General features: G+C 39.9%; 1 protein-coding gene across 6 annotated transcripts in view; it reads left to right on the top strand.

Moving 5' to 3' along the window:
* The window catches only part of KIF21B (kinesin family member 21B), a 76,839-nt gene extending 57,007 nt beyond the window's left edge, over nt 1-19,832 (top strand). For 2 of the 6 annotated variants that reach the window (XM_087719890.1, XM_014066837.2), the window contains exons 17-35: nt 990-1,058; nt 1,706-1,938; nt 2,557-2,704; nt 2,831-3,025; nt 3,487-3,588; nt 4,204-4,369; nt 4,977-5,037; nt 5,342-5,399; nt 5,935-6,140; nt 7,463-7,537; nt 7,697-7,810; nt 9,045-9,083; nt 12,934-13,070; nt 13,472-13,652; nt 14,230-14,394; nt 14,936-15,053; nt 15,724-15,894; nt 16,020-16,216; nt 18,795-19,832. In XM_087719890.1, the coding sequence (XP_087576016.1) occupies nt 990-1,058; nt 1,706-1,938; nt 2,557-2,704; nt 2,831-3,025; nt 3,487-3,588; nt 4,204-4,369; nt 4,977-5,037; nt 5,342-5,399; nt 5,935-6,140; nt 7,463-7,537; nt 7,697-7,810; nt 9,045-9,083; nt 12,934-13,070; nt 13,472-13,652; nt 14,230-14,394; nt 14,936-15,053; nt 15,724-15,894; nt 16,020-16,216; nt 18,795-18,849 (2,490 nt within the window). In that variant the 3' untranslated portion in view covers nt 18,850-19,832. Of the gene's footprint in view, nt 1-989; nt 1,059-1,705; nt 1,939-2,556; nt 2,705-2,830; nt 3,026-3,486; nt 3,589-4,203; nt 4,370-4,976; nt 5,038-5,341; nt 5,400-5,934; nt 6,141-7,462; nt 7,538-7,696; nt 7,811-9,044; nt 9,084-12,933; nt 13,071-13,471; nt 13,653-14,229; nt 14,395-14,935; nt 15,054-15,723; nt 15,895-16,019; nt 16,217-17,126; nt 17,338-18,794 lie in introns of those variants that run through there. The other 4 variants (XM_087719889.1, XM_014066834.2, XM_014066838.2 and 1 more) reach the window with 3 other exon arrangements.
* The last annotated feature ends 236 nt before the right edge of the window (nt 19,833-20,068 follow it).

Below are 20,068 nucleotides of genomic sequence, written 5' to 3'. Positions count from 1 at the left end.
TCTCCTCCTCCTTTATACATTCCATGTGGTTTACGTTGTGTGCATACATAAAGCTGTGTTTTCACAATATCTATATCAGTAAATTATTTCAGAGAAATACATCTCTACTCTATATGTAGTTATTCAGGAAAAGTGACATTGTAGAAGATGAAGCCTAAAAAAATTATGGTTATATTTTAACTTTATGAAATACATAATTTTATATTAGAATATATCACAATTAACAATAGAAAGATGAGGTGTAAACTTAAAAATATACAATATTATAAGCTAAAATATTGGTTTAACATCTAATATGGAATTTATCGAAAGAGAATCCTGAACTTTTTATTTTGGTACTTTTGCTGAAGGAACCGATATAATCCACAATGTAACATTTTAAGCAAGTTTAAATATTTTAACCACTTTTAAAAATGAACAAGAAAGAAAAGAAAGCAATTCCAAATACTCCATAAAAAAAAGCCATACTGTCTTGGATAGCTTTCCCCTCTCCAGATGGTGTACCATAAAAGAGCTGAATAAGAGCAGGGAGTTAAACTTCAGGGATTTATTTATTTACTTATTTTGGAGCTGGAGTTTCAATTAGAGGAACTCCTGACAGCCTTAGAAAATAATTGCTAGAAGAAGAACTGATATTCCCAACAGTGCTACAAGAATAACATTAGATCTTAAGGAAAAAAATGCAATGAAAGTCTGAAACCAGAGTTTTCCCATCTTATATAATCCACAGTTTCTGCAGGATGTATACAAATTTTATCTATTAACTCTTTATCAATAATCATACTGTTAATTTCGATCCATAAATCCCATTGGACTACAACAGGAAACATTTGGACAATCCCTGACAAACTGACATACAGTATATATTAAGCCTCAAGATATTATTAAGAGCTTTATCAGAGCAGTCAGTGGAGCATCCTAAGGAAAGTTTATTTCCTGGATGCTCCATTGTGGGATGTTGTCGATATTTTTTCCCATTGTTCCTACAGTATCAGATCCGAACTCTGGAATCTCAGAAGCGACAGCAGGAGATCGTCTTGCGCAGGAAAACCCAAGAGGTGAGGTGCAAGCTTAGGGTGTACAAGAATAGCAAGTGATAAATCTGTGCTTTTTTAAAAAAAAAAGTATTTGCCAGCCTACAACTTTGGAAATGTCTCCTTGTACTTGGATAATACATGTGGGTTTCTTGAGTGTGGTTTGTTGGATCACTCACACATAGCCATTGAAACAGAAATCTCAGGTAATGAACCAAGAAAAATATCTTGTGCTTATGAATCACGGGAACTCTGCATAGAGTGGGTGTGGGAGACCCCAAATGTATCTTTTGAGCATGTAAATGTATTAAACAGAATTATAATTTTTTTTTATCCAGACAAATCTGTAATTTCTTACCAAGAGACTGAGCATACTACTTCATTAGTGAAGTTGCTAAATTTGGTCTTGGCTTAGATCATCTGAGCTTGATTATAGATAATGTCTGGCATTTTGCATCATTTTGCCCTACATCTCAAAAACCTTATTACTTGGGAGAAAATTCTTCCCCCAAATTTAGCTGCCTTTGTCCTGAGCCATTTGCCCTTCCAGTTTGGGGCTGTTATTGGAGATAACTGGGATCACTTTTGATTCTTCTCCTGAAACTTGATGCCTCAACCTATTTTCATATTTCTATTTGTCAAGACTCTTTTTTCTTCTTCTGGATTTCCAGGTCTCTGCTTTGCGTCGTCTCGCCAAACCTATGACTGATAGGGTTGCTGGGAGGATTAACCAGAAACAAGCCATGGGAGAGCCCGGTGCTGAAGTCTCCACCAGCACTACCAGCTCCTTAGAGTCAGAATCTGGTTCTCGTTCTGTCTCTAGCATTGTACGCCAGTGGAATAGAAAAACCAATGCTTTGCTGGGAGATTCTCCTTCCTCCTCAAATGGAACTCGGACAATCAGGTAAGATACCATGTTAACTCTCTGGTTATATTTCAAGCTATTCAAGGGATCTGTCAGAAAGTGCATATTTGTGTGTGTATTATATGTGGGTTTCTGTGAACATAGGTGGCTCAGTGGGTAAGATGCTGAGCTTGTCGATCAGAAAGGTCGGCAGTTCGGCGGTTCAAATCCCTAGCACCGCGTAATGGAATGAGCTCCCATTACTTGTCCCAGCTTCTGCCAACCTAGCAGTTTGAAAGCATGTAAAAATGCAAGTAGAAAAATAGGGAAGGTAACAGCATTCAGTGCGCCTTCAGCGTTTAGTCATGCCGGCCACATGACCACGGAGCCACCTTCGGACAGCACTGGCTCTTTGGATTTGAAACCAAGATGAGCACCGCCCCCTAGAGTCAGGAATGACTAGCACATAGGTGCGAGGGAAACATTTACCTTGTCTGTGAACATATTGATACTTTCTTGCCTCCTGGAGCTTTGGGTTTTCTTGATAGCTTCCTCTTGGTAGCATTCAGAATGGTTTCTCACCCTCTGCTTCAGAACTACTTGGAGTAGCAGGGATGAGAGTTTAGCATAATGGTAGGATTGTGCTGCTCATCTCTTGTTTGTGATCTCCCTCCGTAGGAAAAGATTCCCAAAGAAAGGTGCAAACCAGACTTTTAGTAAGGCAGCCCGCCTGAAGTGGCAGTCACTGGAACGCCGTGTCTTTGATATTGTCATGCAAAGAATGACTGTCATCAATCTGGAATCAGATATGGAGCGTCTTATCAAGGTGACAAGGGGGGATGGCTCATAAGGGTGGATGTCTTCATTGGGATAGAAGGGAAGGCTTGGGGGCAGAGTTTCTTGCAGGACAGTAGCCTAGCAGAACAATTCAATTCTTTCTTCTTGCTTTCAGAAACGTGAGGAGTTGTCACTGATGCAGGAAGGACTACTAGGAAAGAGGGGGAAACTACAGGCTGAGAACCCAGAAGAACAGAAGGGATTGCAGGAATTGAATGAAGAGATTGAAGTGTTGGCTGCCAATCTTGATTACATAAATGACAGTATTTCTGACTGCCAGGCCACCATTATGCAGATTGAAGAGACCAAGGTGTGTCCCATTTCCATCTGTGGCAAGGGATTTGAGAGGGGGGATTCCATAATTTATGTATGAGCCAGAGATTAATTGAGGCCGATAGCTCTTTGCTCTTAGGAACAGTAGAGACTAAGGGATTATTGTGTTTCACAATCCTTATAAGATCCCTGAGAGAATTGGAAATATTTTCTCTTTTTTCATTGTGGAATTACATCTTATCAGTCTGGTAATTTGTTATTTACATTAAGGCATTAGTACTCTAGAAGAATTCTCTTGTTGTAGAAAAAACAGGGAGAAGGCTCTAGTAATCCCCAGTGGGTTCACTTGTTGAATGAATAATTGAAATTGGCTACTCATGCACTACTCTATTGAGAGAATATCAAGGCTAGTAAAACCAATATTTAGACAGGGAAACAATGTTCTACCCCCAGACTTTCTCATTCTATTTCTTCTCCCTATGGGTCTCTTCTTACTAGGAAGAATTGGATTCTACAGATACCTCTGTGGTGATCAGCTCCTGCTCTTTGGCTGAAGCACGACTTTTACTGGACAATTTTCTCAAAGCATCCATAGACAAGGTAAGTCAAGGCTAAGAATTCCTGAGAGGTATAGCTAATCCAGTAGCAAATGTAACTGGTTACAATATTAGTCTGATCTATCCATGGAACTCTTGGAGAAATATATTTCAAAATATTAAAAATCTTATTCCATTCTAAAAGCATTTCTCTTTTAGAATAGAGTAAGATTTTTAATATTTTGAAATATATTTGCAGTGAAACTCTTTTTAATCCTTGTGCTTTATTCAAACACTTCACTAAGAAGTAGAATAAGGCTTAAAGCTCTGACTGAATATTATGATTACAGATTTCTGGTTGTGTCTCAGTAGGGGTGGTATTCACTTACCTTCCCTGTGAGCGCACATAGATACCTCCATGCATGCGCACAGCCTTCTGTGCGCTTTTTGTGGGAAAAAATGGCCTAAATGAGATGCCGTAGAGCCGGAGAGGGTGGGCGAGGCCACCTGCGATTTCTACCTGTTCAGGCGAACTGGTCCAAACCAGTAGAATACCACCTATGCTTAGTACCCATTGCAAGATACAGAATCCCATTGCATAAATAATAATATAGCCTTATTTATGAGTGAGAATAAAGCTTATGATCAAGTTCTTTAATTTTCCAATCTCTGAAAATAGAGTCTGCAGGTAGCCCAGAAGGAAGCTCAGATCCGCTTACTGGAAGGACGTCTGAGACAAACAGATGTGACTGGCTCCTCTCAGAACCATCATATTCTGGATGCCCTACGAGAAAAAGCAGAATCCCACCCTGAATTACAGGCACTCATTCACAATGTGCAGCAAGGTCTGTTTTCTTATTCACCTATCTGCAGTGCTCTTCTATAGCAACACCTCATATATATATATCTGTGTGACAAGATTTGAGGACAATCACTACATAACAAAGACTTCAAATAGCCAGGCTGCTATGTGATGAGTAAACCATGAACTGAGCATTTAAACTTACCTCTGAGGCTCTTTTTCAGTTGAAAGTGTGTTTGTTCTGAGTTCATTCTTGTGGTCCTTCTGCTTCTGTAAATTGGAGATTAGTCTTCTTTTGCCAAGTTGCCCTCTTTAAAAAATTAAGAATAACCTTCTCGTGTCCTTTGGATATTCTCTAGAGCAGGAGCCACCAACCTTTGGGACCTCAGTGATCACTAAATGCATAATTTTAAATCCCGCAGGCCACTAATATGATTTTTTAAAAAAGATAAATAGTATTTAGTACAATATAAAAAATGCAAATAATTTTTCTGTGGACCACCAAAATTTTCTCACAGATCACCAGTGGTCCATGAACCACCCTTTGGTGACTCTAGAGACATTTTCCTAGATAAGCTTCTGATACAGAAGCAGTGCTGATGTCTGTGTGCTGACGAATATGATCCCAATGTTGGTTCTTTTCTGCGTAGAAAATGGCTATGCCAGCACTGATGAGGAAGTCTCAGAATTCAGTTTGGCTTCAGAGGGAAGGTGAGTATCCTCAGAGAAAGTGAGAGGCGTGTGTGTGTATGTGTGTGTGTGTAAAAATGGGAGAAATGGAAATTATTTTTGTTGACCAGTGAACCAACTCACGGTCATCAAGGAATCCCTATGCTCCATTTTTTATACCAAAAAAAATAATATCCAATTCAGCATGGAGTGCTTGTGTCAGGAATAACTCAGAGTCTGAGTATCGCACTTAGAGGAATCTCTTTGGGGTTGGTCTCATTTGGATTCTCTATAGGTGCATATAAAAATTGCATGTACCAAAAAAATCTCCTTCTGTGTCCTGCAGCTTTTCCCAGTCTTTCTTCATGAAAGGTTCTGCGAGTCAGGATGACTTCAAATGCAGGGTAAGTTGAAAGCTGCATTTGGCCAGTGTGGCTATAGGCGTTTTATGTCTTTGTAAACATCTGACTGCTCTTCAGTTAAACAGTGAGAATAATTTGCGTGAAGTATTAAAATTTAACATACAAGTCCTAATAGCAAGGTGCATTTTAAATTAGAAATTGATTGCTAAGCATATTGTTAATTTATGTTTAGTTGATGGACTTTTTGCGTTTTGAAATTTTACTGCTTTTTAATTGTGAACCACTCAGAGTCATTAAACTGGGATGGTAATTAGTACTAAATATTCCTCCTTATCTCTTTGTATGTCCCTTTCCTTTATTGTCTTTAAACCAAACTTTCTTCAGTGACTTAATGACCCTTGAGACTTATTGCATCCTAAAATTTAGGATGATCACAATGGATATCTCTTGCCTGAATTCAAATCTAAATCTTGTGCTACATTTTACGAACCAATAAGGATAGTTAAATTCAGCCAGGGAATAATACCTGACTAGGTGATTAATGCTCTGACTTGATTCTTTTGGGACTTTGTTTTAGGGAGAGCCTAAACTGTCTGCTCAAATGAAAGCTGTATCTGCAGAGTGCCTAGGGCCCACATTGGACATCTCCACTAAGAACATCACCAAGTCATTAGCGTCTCTCATGGAAATTAAAGAGGACAGTGTTGGATTCTCCATCCATGATCCTTATTATAAGGAGAAAGTCTCCCGCACCATCAGCCTGCCTATCCGAGGGAGCACATTGTAAGTCCTGATTATAGCAATAGTGATAGCACTTAGACTTAGAGACTGCTTCACAGTGCTTTACAGCCCCCTCTAAGTGGTTTACAGAACCATCATATTAACCCCAACAATCTGGGTCCTCATTTTACCAACCTCAGAAGGATGGAAGGCTGAGTCAACCTTGAGTTGGTCAGAATCGAACTCCTGGTAAGTGGAATGCCAGAGCCTGCAATACTGCATTCTGACCACTGCACCACCACGGGTCTTATAGAGGTAATGTTATAGAGACAATGACCTCTGAGTAAGTTCTCTTGCATGTTGAGAAGTGGAGATGCTATTGGCTTGAAAACTGGGAGCCCAGTACTTCAGCATTATTTTGTGTAAACCAATATATGATTCATCCTTTTAGCAACCCAAAATTTTGTTTTCTTGATGGTAGTAGTTAGTGAGCCAGAGAAATAACCAGGCAAGGAAAAAACAATGATCTGTGTATTACATTCAGACCAGAATCAACTTTTTATTGATTGCAAACTTTACAGAAATTTTAACAATAAACATAAGAAGTCTTTAATTCATTACATTACATCATTTTTATGAAATCATCTCAAAACTCTCTTCATAATCCTCAGTCAGCTAGCAGCTTCACCTGATAGTAGTTCAAAATATAGAGCCCCCTAATGAGAAAGTAGGAGCTTTGCTTTTGTTTTGATTACAAAAAGGTGCTTCAGAGAGCATCTCACAATCCCTACCTGCAAGTCTTCAAAGCAGCCACACTTTTCCTTTTAAGCAGCAGTCACAGGATGTTGGGAAAAGGTACAACTGCTTTAAAAAGAGTTGCGGACAGATGGTTTGTTCATGTCCCATATGCTCTGAAACCACATTTTAGAGTGAAAACTGAAGCATTGTGCAGTCTGAGCAGGAACCGTTTCCTGCAGGATGTGGCTGCTGAATATTTAGAAAACTTAGTTTATACAAATGACGTAACCTATATTAGTCTCCATCGGTTATGAATTGGCAAGGATAAGTATAGGTACTAAAATAAATATAAATGTTTCTGCACATAGGAGGAATCTTGCAAACATGGAAGGTACTGGAAACTGAATTAATATTCCCAGTCTATTTCAGTTCCTTGACATTTGTTTTGCAGTGTTTTAAGAGATCATCTACTCCCATGTGCTCCTTCATCGAAATATTTGCATCTGCAAGAAGATTATGTACATCCTATCTATCTCCCTGACATTAGGAATGTTTTGAAGCAAATGATTCCCCAGGCATTTAGCACTTCATTCATTCCAATAAGAGAATTTTTCAAATAATATCTTCTGTCTTTTTTTCCTCTCTAGCCCTCGACAGTCCCGAGTCACAGACACTTCACCCCTTACAAGGAGGAAGTCATATGACAGGGGCCAGTCTATCAGGTAAGTGCATAAGAAGGGGCCCCTCCTTATCTTTTATTTTCCTTGTCATCCAGTTGACTTGCTTGGTGGAACAGGATCTGAGAGTGGTGAGAGATGATTTGCAAGGAGCAAACCAGCCTCCAATCAGAGTAAATCATCGCATCTTTCTTTCTTGCCTAGAAATCCAGATGTTGGATTCACTCCTCCCTCATCCCCTCCCAGCAGACCACGCAATGACCGCAATGTCTTCTCTCGGCTCACTAGCAACCAGAGCCAGGGCTCTGCATTAGACAAGTAAGATTAACTCTGAGATTTGGAGGAAGTTCATTTCCCAAGGATAAAGAGAAGAATTTATGGTTATAGCTGCTGGCTCAAAAAAAAAAAAAGTTTCTCCAAATTTTCCATTTTATCCAATACTGAAAACATTTAGGTTTTTTTTTGTTTTGAGTTGTTGTTTTAGTTTGGGGTTTTTTTGAGAGGGGAGGGGGACCTGGAGGTATGTTGTCCCATTTGCACTGGAGTTAGCTCTCTGCTTCAGCAATCAGGACATTTAGTAGCAACCAGACAAGATTTCCCTGGAACTTCCCCAAATATGTAAGAAACCTAAATAACAGTTATACCATTTCCCCATCCAGGACCAGCATCTAATTTTATACATTCCATAATGTCTCATTGCTAAATGATTGCTGCCTCTCTTCAGCGTATTTAGATGGTTGCTAGGAAGCATGAAATCTCTCTCCAATTGTGTCTGCAGCCTCCCACAGCTAGGAGTCTCGTTTTCAAAACTCTACACATGAATGTTGAGAGGATGCAAGTGTATTTTTTTTCAAGATAGGTTTGAGTTGCCAGCATCTCCAAATAGCTGTTAATTTGCTCTATTAACAGGACAAGAGTTGCATATGCTTTCAGCTTTCCAAATACCGGCCTGTGTACTCTTGAGATCAGGATATGAGAGAGGGGAATTGTAGCATCAAAAAACTGATGATGTTCCATTAGTGCTTTAAGCTAATTTGTTCAGTATAGATCAACTTCAGCTAAGTGACTATTGAAGTTTCAAAGAAAAATAAAAGCAGTACAAAAAACATAACTGACAGCCATTTGTAGAGGGAATTTGACACCACAGTGATCACATCCTCATGAGGAAGTATCATGGAAGTCACAAAAGACTGCTCAGAGGTTACCCACCAACCTTGGTAGATTGCATTGTACGCCTGGTGTCTTTCTCCACACATATGTGCAATAATTTAACATCATTGGAGTTTTCATTGCCTTTTTCCTAAAGCAAGTTTCAAGACTTTGTGTATAATATCAAGGGTTTAGTGAGTGGGAAAATACCTATTCAAATTGCAGGTGGTTTCTGCTTGTGCTCCTTCTGCTCCTGAGCCCTCTCTGTCTACAGCCTGCTATCTTTTTGATCTGCCCTGCTAGCTTGGATGCAATAACAAACTTCCCCCTTCTGACTTTATGCTGCTGCTTTTCTTTCTCCTGGTTTTAATCACCCATAATCCTGCTAATTTTCTATTCCTAGGTCTGATGACAGTGATTCCTCTATCTCGGAGGTGTTGAGGTATAAAACTTACTGTTTATTATATAACTCCTTTGGCCTTGTTCTTCTTTTCCCATTCTATTTTCTTTTCCTGCAATTGAAATCTGCATGTCACCTGAGACCCTGATGTAGTATTTCTTACCTTCCTCCCTTTCTACTTTCTGAGTGCTAAATATACCTCCAGCTGACTAAGGAATGTTTCAGGCCCATTTCCTGTGACTTGGAATACGCAGGTAGTCCTTGACTTACGACCACAATTGATCCCAAAATTTCTGTTGCTAAGCGAGACTTTGTTAAGTGAATGTTGCCCCATTTTATGACCTTTCTTGCCACAGTTGTTAAGTGAATCACTGCAGGTGTTCAGTTAGCAACACAGTTGTTAAATGAATCTGGCTTCCCCATTGACTTCGCTTATCAGACGGTTGCAAAAAGCGTTTACAGGATCCTGGGATATTGTAATCGTCATAAATATGAGTCGGTTGCCAAACTTCTGAATTTCGTAGGTCCATCAAGAAGCTGCCACGATTGTATGTGTGAAAAACAATCATAAGTTACTTTTTTCAGTGTTGTTGTAACTTCACTAAATGAACTGTTGTAAGTCGAGGACTACCTGAAACATGATTTCTTCCAAATTGTCCTCCTTATATGTATTGAAAATCACCAGCCAGAAGTGGATTAAATTTCCATCCTGTCTGGAAGTCCTAGTTAAACCACCAGCTCATGTCTGAAGCTTTCAGTCTTTTTTGCCCCAAAAGCTTTTTTGTTCTGCTGAGTTGACAGACTCTCCCTCTATTGTTGAATCAGCTGACAATATCAGTATAAAAGTTGCCCTCTCCCTTGTTGATCCTTATCCAACCTCCGCTTGTTTCTGTTCTGCAGAACAGAAGTCACCAAGCTTCCCTCCAAAACAATGGGTAACAAACTCTATAGCAGTTTGGGTAAAAGACTGGAAGTTTCAAATATCCTTTCTAAGAATACATTTTCTGTCCTTTTCTCCTGCATTTAGTTTAACTGCTTAGTAACTATTGCTGCTTCCACCTATTTCCACAAGATACTTCATGTTAAGTTGTGGGCGAATAGAAGAGATAGAGGCAGATCTTTGACGTCAAACTCTTTATTGCAACAAGCAATAACCAGCAAATGTCTGTTTGACAGCTTGCCCTTTTATAGGGAGCTGTCAAACGGTTCAGCCAATCACAGTACAGTATTTTTCCCGCCTTGGTGGCGGACCTGAGTGAAGCCTTCATCTTTGGCTTCACTCCTTCATTTGGATATGCAACACCTCATTTGGAATCTTCTCATTAACCCAAGCCTAGATAGGCCTTGGGAACATTTACTACCTCCATGGCATATTGAGGGTGGAGGGGGGGATGAATAGATTTCTATAGTAAAGCCTCCAAGTCCTGTAAGCGTAGATTTCTACTGTTCCAGTTCCCTTTTGGAAGAGAAACAATTTTAAAAAGAGAGAAAATGTAAAAATCACTTGTCAACTTTAAATATTAAATTGTAAACATTACATGTTATAGGAGACAGATTATGCAGTTGCCCAAATTTACAATATACGGCAGCTGACAAACTAGTTAAATGGAAAAATCCAAAAGACCACTAGATGGCAGTGGTCTGCTACAAATAATACGATCTCTTTTATAAAATGGGAGACTGTGCAATTTAATAATATAGATTAGAGTAAATTTCTAAATAAATGTTAGTATCTTTCAGCTTAGTCTGAATTATGCATGAACAATTGGATCCAATTCCTTATATCTGTTTAGAAAAGTGAAATATTTCTAACTATACCATTTTTCCTATTCCTATAAGGGAATAGTTGTCCATGTAAGCAAGTGATTCTTCTTCTCCCTTACTTGGAAATTTCTTTTTGCTAAAAATTCCACTTTTATCAAAAAAATTGAGAAGAACAATGATTTCTCCTTTTCTCCATGCAGCTTCTGGCCCTGTCTTCCCCCAAGTTCTACCCCTAACTTTTTAAAAGAACAAAGCTTTTTCCTACCCAGGAGATTGTGGTTGAGTCTTTTTTTTCTCTGCCCATGTGATACATGCCTTCCTATTCACCAAAGACATCTCTCTTCCTTCAAACTGTTGATTGAAACCTAGGGGGTGGTTTCTAGCCTGCACAATCACTAAAAATATAACATTTAGTACACTTTAGCCTCATTCACAGTCTCCTTGTCTTAGCATGAAGATGTCCTATAGTACTAACAATTTGCAGAGGAACTGACCTTATGCCAGCTTCAGTATCTTATTGTCATCCCTTATTTGAGGCATTCTGAAGACAGCCTTAGGTGCCCTGTTCTGAAAATGGTTTTTCCCCCTTTGTCCAGCTCTAAGCCTTCCATCTGGATGATCTATGGGGGATGAGTGACCATTGGAGCCAGCAATCTGCTTGGCTCCACTTTTCCTGCAGATCTGCTGTGGGTGCCTCCCCTTCTGTCAGTACTTGAGCTCTGCATCTCTACAACAATTGGGGGGGGGGGCTTACTGGAATTTGTTTGCTTCTGGGGCCATTTTTTTAGGTCAGCTTAAGGGGCATGGAGTCTTAAAACTCTCTAGCTCATCATTGGCTTAACACAGATAATTGACATTGTAATGGAAAGGACAACTCAAGTATTTCTGTAGCCAGTGGGCGTCCTGGTTTCTCCTTTCTTTTTCTCACTTAATAATTTAATTTTTCCACATGAAAAAAATTGATTCTCAAACTCCAGCTCTGTAACATTTACCCAGTAAATGTCTATGGAGATTCTCAGTCATCCAGGTCATGGTTGTCCCTAAGGTGCTTTTTGAAGAGGCAACTGGGCTTTCTGAGCTTCTTGGATGAGAAGCGAAACACCTTCGAAGAAAAACCAGAAAGTCCAGTTGCCTCTTGGAAAAAGCACCTTTGGGATTTACTGCGTCTCAGTCTCTGCTACTCATAATTACCCCTAGGTGTCAGCCAAAAGACATAGAACTCTCATTTTTTTTCTGTCAGCAGTCAGTTGATGGTTTTAAGGAATGTAAACAAGAAAATTTAGTCAGTTGATGATGCGGCAGAAAAAAGAAAGAAAAATTACAGTGAATTGAATAAAAGCATTTATACATGCCAATTGGAAGCATTTTTCACATGATGGATGATGTTGAACGGGTTAAGAATTTCAGCGAATAAGGACACCAATCACAGCCCTCAGAATGTTACATATTAACATTGCACAGATAACCGGGCAACACAGATCTGTTCCAGGTATATGGGAAGGGAGCACAGTAGGGGTACCAAAATTTTCTTTTAAGTCTAGAACAGGAGAGAAGCATGGCAAAGCAACTCTATGGCCATAATAGATGCCTTTGAATTACATCACACAAAAAAAGGGAGAATACTACTTTAATAAATATTAATACACCTGAGGATTACTTAAGAGCTAGTTGTTGCAGTACTTAAATGCATCAGGTTAGAAACTGAGAAACTCTTGAGTCCTAGCCCTGATTTAGGCATGAAGTTAATTGGGTGACTTTGGGCTAGACACCCTCATTTCTGGGAAGAAGACAATGTTAAGCCACTTCTGAAATATGTAACCAAAGAAAACTGCCTAGATAACGTGAACCTGTCAATGTAATTGCTGTGGTGAGGTATAAGTGATAATAGGCCTGAAGATCTTGAAGCTTGAAAGAGGGGGTGGAGAGAGAGAGAAAACACAAAAACGATAGGTGAAAAACATTAACATATTATGCTTGTTTTTATTTTATGCTTTGTGTTTATTTGAGAGTATATTTTTTATGAGTTCCTATTCCCATTCCCTTTCTAGGGACTCCAGAAAAATCCATTTTTTCCTACTTAGACAAGGTACTTGCACTCTTTTAACTGTTTTGTTTTCTGCCATGCAAGGGGGATCATTAACCCTGTGGGAGGTTCCAGGAGTGCCCGGACAGCACCACTGCAATGCATTTCTGTGGCTGAAGGACACACCAAGCCAGTATTGTGCTTAGATGCTACTGATGAATTGTTATTTTCTGGATCCAAAGGTACGTGTGTCTGGTTTTGATGACCTAGATGCTGGAAGGATGAAAATGCTACACACATGTTCTAAAGGGAGTTATATTTGAATGGATTCTTTGTGGGAACCATACGTCAATTATGAAAGCTATCGATTCATATCATAATCTACCTTTTTTGAGGACACATTTTCAGAGTCGCCTATACTCCTAAAAATAAGTGGGTGACAATCTGTAACTCACCTCTATTAAGACAGTTTCATAATCCAGGTTAAGAAGAACATGTGTCTCCTGCACCAATCAGTTGTGATGGTTTCCATGTTTTTTTGTGCACACCTCAAGATATCTTATAGTTTACTAGACACTAGTTGTTTCTTTTCTGAACAAAGAGAAAAAAGCCATTCTGATTCACCTTTCTTTCCTTTCTAAAGATCGGAGCTGCAAAATGTGGAACTTAGTGACAGGACAAGAAATTGCATCTTTGAAAGGGCATCCAAATAATGTAGTCTCCATAAAATACTGCAGTGACTCTGGCCTGGTATTCACAGTCTCTACCTCTTACATCAAAGTATGGGATATCCGTGATTCTGCAAAGTGCATCCGTACTCTCACGTAAGTAATCACTGCATTGCATGCTTTCCCAAGATCCCCTATGCCTTTAGGATGTAGTAGGAATACAAATTCCAGTTTTCCCAGCTAGAATATCCCATGAATGCACTGAATGAATATTGTGGAAGCTGGAGTCTAACAACCAAGTGGATAAACCATGTGGCTAACATCATATGAAATTTGGCTTTCTTAAACTAGCTAAGAAAGGAAGAGTTAATCTTATCTTGTATAAACCCATTGTTGGCTCTGATCACATGGGTTAATTAATCCTTATTGCAGAGGAAGATACCAGAAAGAAAGAAATTTTAAGCTATGAGCTACTTTTTGGTTTTGCACTGGACAATTATAACTGCAGTTAGCTATAATTGTAAGATTGAGTAAGGTTGTGAGTAAGACAAGTAAGATTGAGAAATAATTTATTCTAGTTATGTGAGTTTGCAGTATATACATAAATCAATGGGGATTCTATTCTATAGTCTCTTGTAAGGGCAAACCTCTCCTGTTTTCTCATTGAACTCCATTCATATTTTTGTCAGATATATTTTATGATTCAGATCCTCCCTCTCCCTCTGTCCACTAGCTCCTCAGGCCAGGTGATCACTGGAGATGCCTGTGCTGGGGCCACTACCCGGACTATCACCAGCGTGCAAGGCGAACACCAGATCAATCAAATTGCACTTAATCCCACAGGCACCATGCTTTACGCAGCCACTGGCAATTTTGTCCGCATTTGGGAGTTGAACAGGTCAGAAAGAAAACAGAAATCATTTTTTTAACCTGTGTCCTGTAGCGCTTGGACTCTGCTTCCCAGAGTTGTGGGTGATCCATCACTGGAGGTTTCCAAAAATAGACTGGACAACCATTTGACTAGGATGGTATAATGCTCCTGCCTTGAGCAGGGGGAGGGACTAGAAGATCTCCAAGGTCCCTTCCGGTCCTGTAAATTTTCTATGCATATCATCCCCAATTAATGGGGACAGTGAGGGGTATAATGTGGGATGATACGAGAGACCTACAAATTGTACAGCACAATAAGCAATCAGCAAGTCCTGGGGCTAACCACCTTATACAAGTGGTTACAAATGTATAAGAATGCCCAGAAGAGACTGACAAAAAGTTGTTGAAGTATATTGTCAGTCCTTTATGTTTCAGAGAATGTGCGTGCTGGGGCTACCAGTATAGGGAAGGGGCAAAATAATACTTTTTCTCAGATAAAATCTGCCTACAATGTTTTGATCACTGTTGTAATGTTTGGCTATTTATTGGCTTATTTATCTGTTGTATAGGTTTCAGCCTATTGGAAAGCTGACGGGTCACATTGGCCCTGTGATGTGTCTCACAGTGAATAGGACTGCAAGTAATCATGACTTAGTAATCACAGGATCTAAGGATCACTATATTAAGGTATTATTTAAGTTTTGTTGAATGTATTATTAACATATTAAGGAACATTCTATATTATTGACAGTCTGGTTCTTTCAAATCCCTTTTCTTGTCTGTCTGTTTGCCTGCCTGCCCCTGTGTGTGTGTGTGTGTGTGTCTGTCTGTCTGTCTGTCTGTCTGTCTGTCTATTTATCAATCAATCAATCATCTAGAAGAGAATTTCTGATGCAGGACAAAGATGAGGCTATTCACATTCAGGCAAATACAAATGAAAAATTACTAAAGAGCAAATAAAACCATTCCATTAAGCTGTACTTGGTCTCACGTGTAGCATTTGATTGCAACGTGGCTTTATATAAATTCCTGGGAAAGGAATTAATTGAAAATTGAAATAGGAGCTATCTAACAACTGTGATTATAACAATTAGTTCTAGTGAATACCTGCATTTAGTTCCCCACTACATTTCTTACAAAAGAGCCAAACTAAGCCCATACCAGCTAACTCATATCTCCAGTTCCAAAATTATTGCATATAATCTTCCTGTTTAAAAATTAATATTGGGAAAGGGAGATGGTCCTCTTTCTCTACCACTGTTCCTTCCACATACTGAGGCCAAGGCTTAAAACACCTTGAACTAGAACAGTGGCTCTTGATTAGCAACTCTTTTTCCTAAGAAGTTCTATTTTGCAGATGTTTGAGATTGCTGAAGGTATCGGTGGGAACATTGGACCTTCCCACAACTTTGAGCCTCCACATTATGATGGGATTGAGTGCCTAGCTATTCAGGGAGACATACTCTTCAGCGGTTCCCGTGACAATGGGATCAAGAAATGGGACCTGGAACAACAAGAACTCATCCAGGTATCAAAACACTAAATTATGAATGATTGGGGAATAAAAAAGGAAATTCAGATAATTTCCTTCCTTTAATTAGCTATTATGACAAGACTTGGGTCCTCTCTGATTTACTATATTCCTGCTTCCAGCAAATCCCTGCACATAAAGATTGGGTTTGTGCTTTGGCCTTTGTGCCCAGCCGGCCCATGCTGCTGAGTGCCTGCCGTGGGGGGACAGTGAAGGTCTGGAATGTTGACAACTTCACACCTGTTGGGGACATCAAGGGACATGATAGTCCTATCAATGCTATCTGCACAAATTCAAAGCACATTTTCACAGCTTCCAGGTGAGTGTCTAAGTAGAGTCCTATTCTATCCAAGGAAGGGTTCCAAAAGGTTTTGCCTTCTTGATCCCATGATGTATAATTGACCTGTTCAAGATAATATTGCTTCATTAGAGCCCAAAGCTGAGGGAGGGAGCCAAAGGAGCCACGGGTGAGTGAGTGACTCTTCATCGAGTGCCACTTTCCATAGTGCTACAGCCATTGACTTTAAACCAAAGAAGAATTTTTGAGAGAATTGTTTTGTTTATAGCTTCTTCATATAATGCCATTATGAGTGAATAGCCACCTTCAATGATCCCAAAAAGAAATCCTGAAAGAATTTAGTATTGCTATCCGAATATCTTACTGAATGAGTCAATGCATACTTGATTAAGGCAGAGTTAGCAATAGCAATAGCAGTTAGACTTATATACCGCTTCATAGGGCTTTCAGCCCTCTCTAAGCGGTTTACAGAGTCAGCATATCGCCCCCACAGTCTGGGTCCTCATTTCACCCACCTCGGAAGGATGGAAGGCTGAGTCGACCTTGAGCCAGTGAGATTTGAACCGCCAAACTGCAGATAGCAGTCAGCTGAAGTGGCCTGCAGTACTGCACTCTAACCACTGCGCCACCTCGGTTAAATGTTTTTTTCCCCCTATATATTCAGAAACCAGGAGGATAGCAGTGGGGATCCTTGGTAACCTGCCATTATAAGACATGATTCTGGCAAAGCTGGGGTTGGAAAACAAGCGCTCAATGCTTGGCAGAAGTGCCTCTCCGGGGGTGGGGGGGAACTAAGAATACATCATTCACTTTCTTCCCTAAGGCAATCTCTGATCTCCACTTTTCCGACCATGTTTCTTTTTTTTCTTTTTCTGTTTTCCTTTTTCTCCTCTTCTTCTTCTCTTTCTGTTTCTCTTTCTCTGTGCCACAGTGACTGTCGGGTAAAGTTATGGAATTACGTGCCTGGGCTCACCCCCTGCCTTCCACGACGCGTCCTTGCCATCAAGGGCCGTGCCACCAGTCTGCCTTGATCTTCCTCCTCCTTCTCTACTCTCCTGCTTGCTTTTTCTTGCTGTGTTCTCCCTCCCTGCCTCTCTTTGTCTTCCCTGTCCCTCTCTCTGGGAGCTGATTTCAGCTGCTTCTTGACGGTATGCAATGCTTACTTGCTTTTCTTTCCTTTGAAGGGACAGTAAGCGAAGGTGTCTTCTAAGAGAGAATTCACTCCCTGTTTTACCTTCTAAATGAGCATCCTAAATGCACCTTCTATTCTTCCCTAACTTTGCCAATTTGGTTCTGATGTCAAGTGGTCTGTGCTTTATTTGGAAACCTGTCATACCGAAATAGATTTAAATTTGTTCCTAGTAAAATCAGTTCAGGATCAGTGTGTTGAGGGTCCATTGGGTTCCAGTAAGATACTTCCAATTCACTGCCTGGTTTTTGTCTTATGAGAACCAATCAGTGTGATATAGTGATGAAAAATGATGGAATACAGATGAGGAGATTCTCTGCCCGCTTGCTAGGTAGGTATGGCCATGGTGGACATGGCCTAGTTGGCCTCCTACACTACGGCAGGTGGGAAACGGCCTCCCCAGGCTCCGGAGGCCCTCTGGAGGACGGAAACAGGCCTGTTTCTGACCTTCCCGAATTTCCGGTAGGCCCATTTTTTGCCCTCCCCAAGCCTCTGTACGCACCCTGCATCCAAACTAAGCCGCATGGGGACTCTTGGGAGGAGCGGGAAGGGGTGGGTGGGGCCAGCCAGGAGTGGGATTTGGGGGTTCTCCAAACTGCACAATCTTAGCTAGAGGTTCTCCCGAATCCCCTCAAACCCCCAGCAGCCCATCCCTGATTCAAACCACCCTCAGCTTTGTAAGCTCCCTGAATGACTTTGGGTCGCTCTCTCTCTCTTAGCCCAACCTATTGCTGAGGGGATAAAATGAATGGAAAGCCATCAGTAGGCTATCTGGATTTACTGGAGAAAATATGGAATAGAAATCTAGTAAAAAAATAAAGATTTCTGGCCCCCACCCCTCCACATGCATCAGAATAGAATAATGGATTAAAGAGTAGTTTCTAGGCCTTTGAGTGTCACAAAAGCATGACATGAAAGATGGGAGAGACCTAAAACCTCTCTCTAGGCAGATTAAAATAATAATATCCAAACTAATGTAAAATGTGTTTTAGTGAACCTGCTTTATAAAACTATGCTTGTTAGTCACTTTCATGTTGAAGGAAAAGCAGTTATATCAGGGCAAGGTTAAATTACCTCCAGATCTGCCAAATCTTATTTATTCCCTGCTGCAATTTGCAATAAAATGGCATCTTCAGGGAGAAATAGAAAGCATTGTGGATAAGCAGAATGATGGCTTATATCAGGAAAGCACCTAAGGGCTCAGATCAGGGACCCCTGCAGTTCTTTTCCTTGAAAATGAAAATGCCATTTTAAAGTATACCATTTTAAAGTATATTTAATGTAATAGGTAATTTGGCTTTTAGGGGTTTTTTCTGTTTCTCACTTCATGTAATGCTTTGTTTTCAAATGTACAAGCTTGGCCTTTTATGGATCTTCCTCACATTCTTATCCTTTTACCTTTATTCCCAGTGACTGCACAGTGAAGCTCTGGAGTGCGAGGAAGCTACTGAACAGCACAACCTAGAAGTTGAGAAAAGCAAATATGAATTTAAGAAGGCTAAGATGGAGCTTGGCTAGGAAATAGTATTTAATCTCTCATACCAGGGCTTCAGGATGAGATGGGTGCCTGGTTTTCTGACAAGTACAAGGGTTGGGGAGGGCAAAGGAAGTCTCCTTTTCTGTTTACATGTTCAAGTCTCTTTCCTTGTCAGATGTCTATGGTGGCAGCCATGGTAAAATAGAGCCAAAAAAGAAGACAAAATTTGGTGCTGAGGTTCTTTCAATCAGAATCCATCTGATAAGTTTACAAAATAGGATGTTTTTGGGGGGAAAGGAGTCAAAATATTTTATAAATCAAAATTAGATTTTTCATCCTTGTATAATTAAATGAGGTTTTCCCATGGTTTCCAGTTGTCCAGGAGCTGCCTATATCCTGTTTATGCCTATAAGACATTACAGTGAAAATAATTAGAGAGAAAATCAAGTGTTGTAAGTCCCTTCCTGGATAGCTGATTGTTATGTTTTAGGGGATATTCCTTGTTCTAGTTGGTCTTTCAAGAGGATTTATGAAGTACTGACTTTTATTTCTTCCTTTTATCTGTGAATTGCTAATTGTTTTCTTTTTGAAAGGGGGAAGGATTGGAGGAGAACGCAAGAAAATGAGCCACTTTAATATGAGCACATAATGTAGTGTTTCTCAGTGGTCACTATAGATTCAGAATTTCATTTGCCAAATACTCTTGAGGAATTTCCCCAAATTCCTGGAATGACAGTATTAAAAGAAAAAAGACAACAAACAATTGTATTATACAGAGCGATATATTTAGTAACTGATTTGATGAACTTTGATAACTTCAGAAGAGTTGTTGTTTCCTGAATACCAGTTACAAAGCTGGGTGATTTTTTTTTCTAAATGTTAGATAAGCAACAAGAAAGGGAGACCTAAACTGATTAAATACATTTAGAATTCTCCTTCATGCCATCATTTGGCAATTCCGGCAAAGACGTTGCATGCCATTTTCTCTTCCCATTCTCAAATTATTATATTTCGGTAACAAAATGGCAGCAACTGCAGAAATCAACTGTTCCCTATCACAGGAAAAAGGACATTTTTCCTTCTCCTTTGTCTGGGAACAGAAAAAAATGTGGAACCTTCCCTTCCAGCTTTCAAACAGGGTAAGGAAGATTTGAAATGCTAAGCACAAGGGTGTTGCAATGCATTCCTGTATTACTGGGGAGATAAT

This window comes from Thamnophis sirtalis, unplaced genomic scaffold (genome assembly GCF_051295495.1).
Source record: "Thamnophis sirtalis isolate CommonGarterSnake01/CBP01778 unplaced genomic scaffold, rThaSir2_p1.2 scaffold_7, whole genome shotgun sequence".
Classification (NCBI taxonomy): domain Eukaryota; kingdom Metazoa; phylum Chordata; class Lepidosauria; order Squamata; family Natricidae; genus Thamnophis; species Thamnophis sirtalis.
Note: the sequence above shows the minus strand (reverse complement) of the source record. Positions and strands in the feature narration are given on the sequence as shown.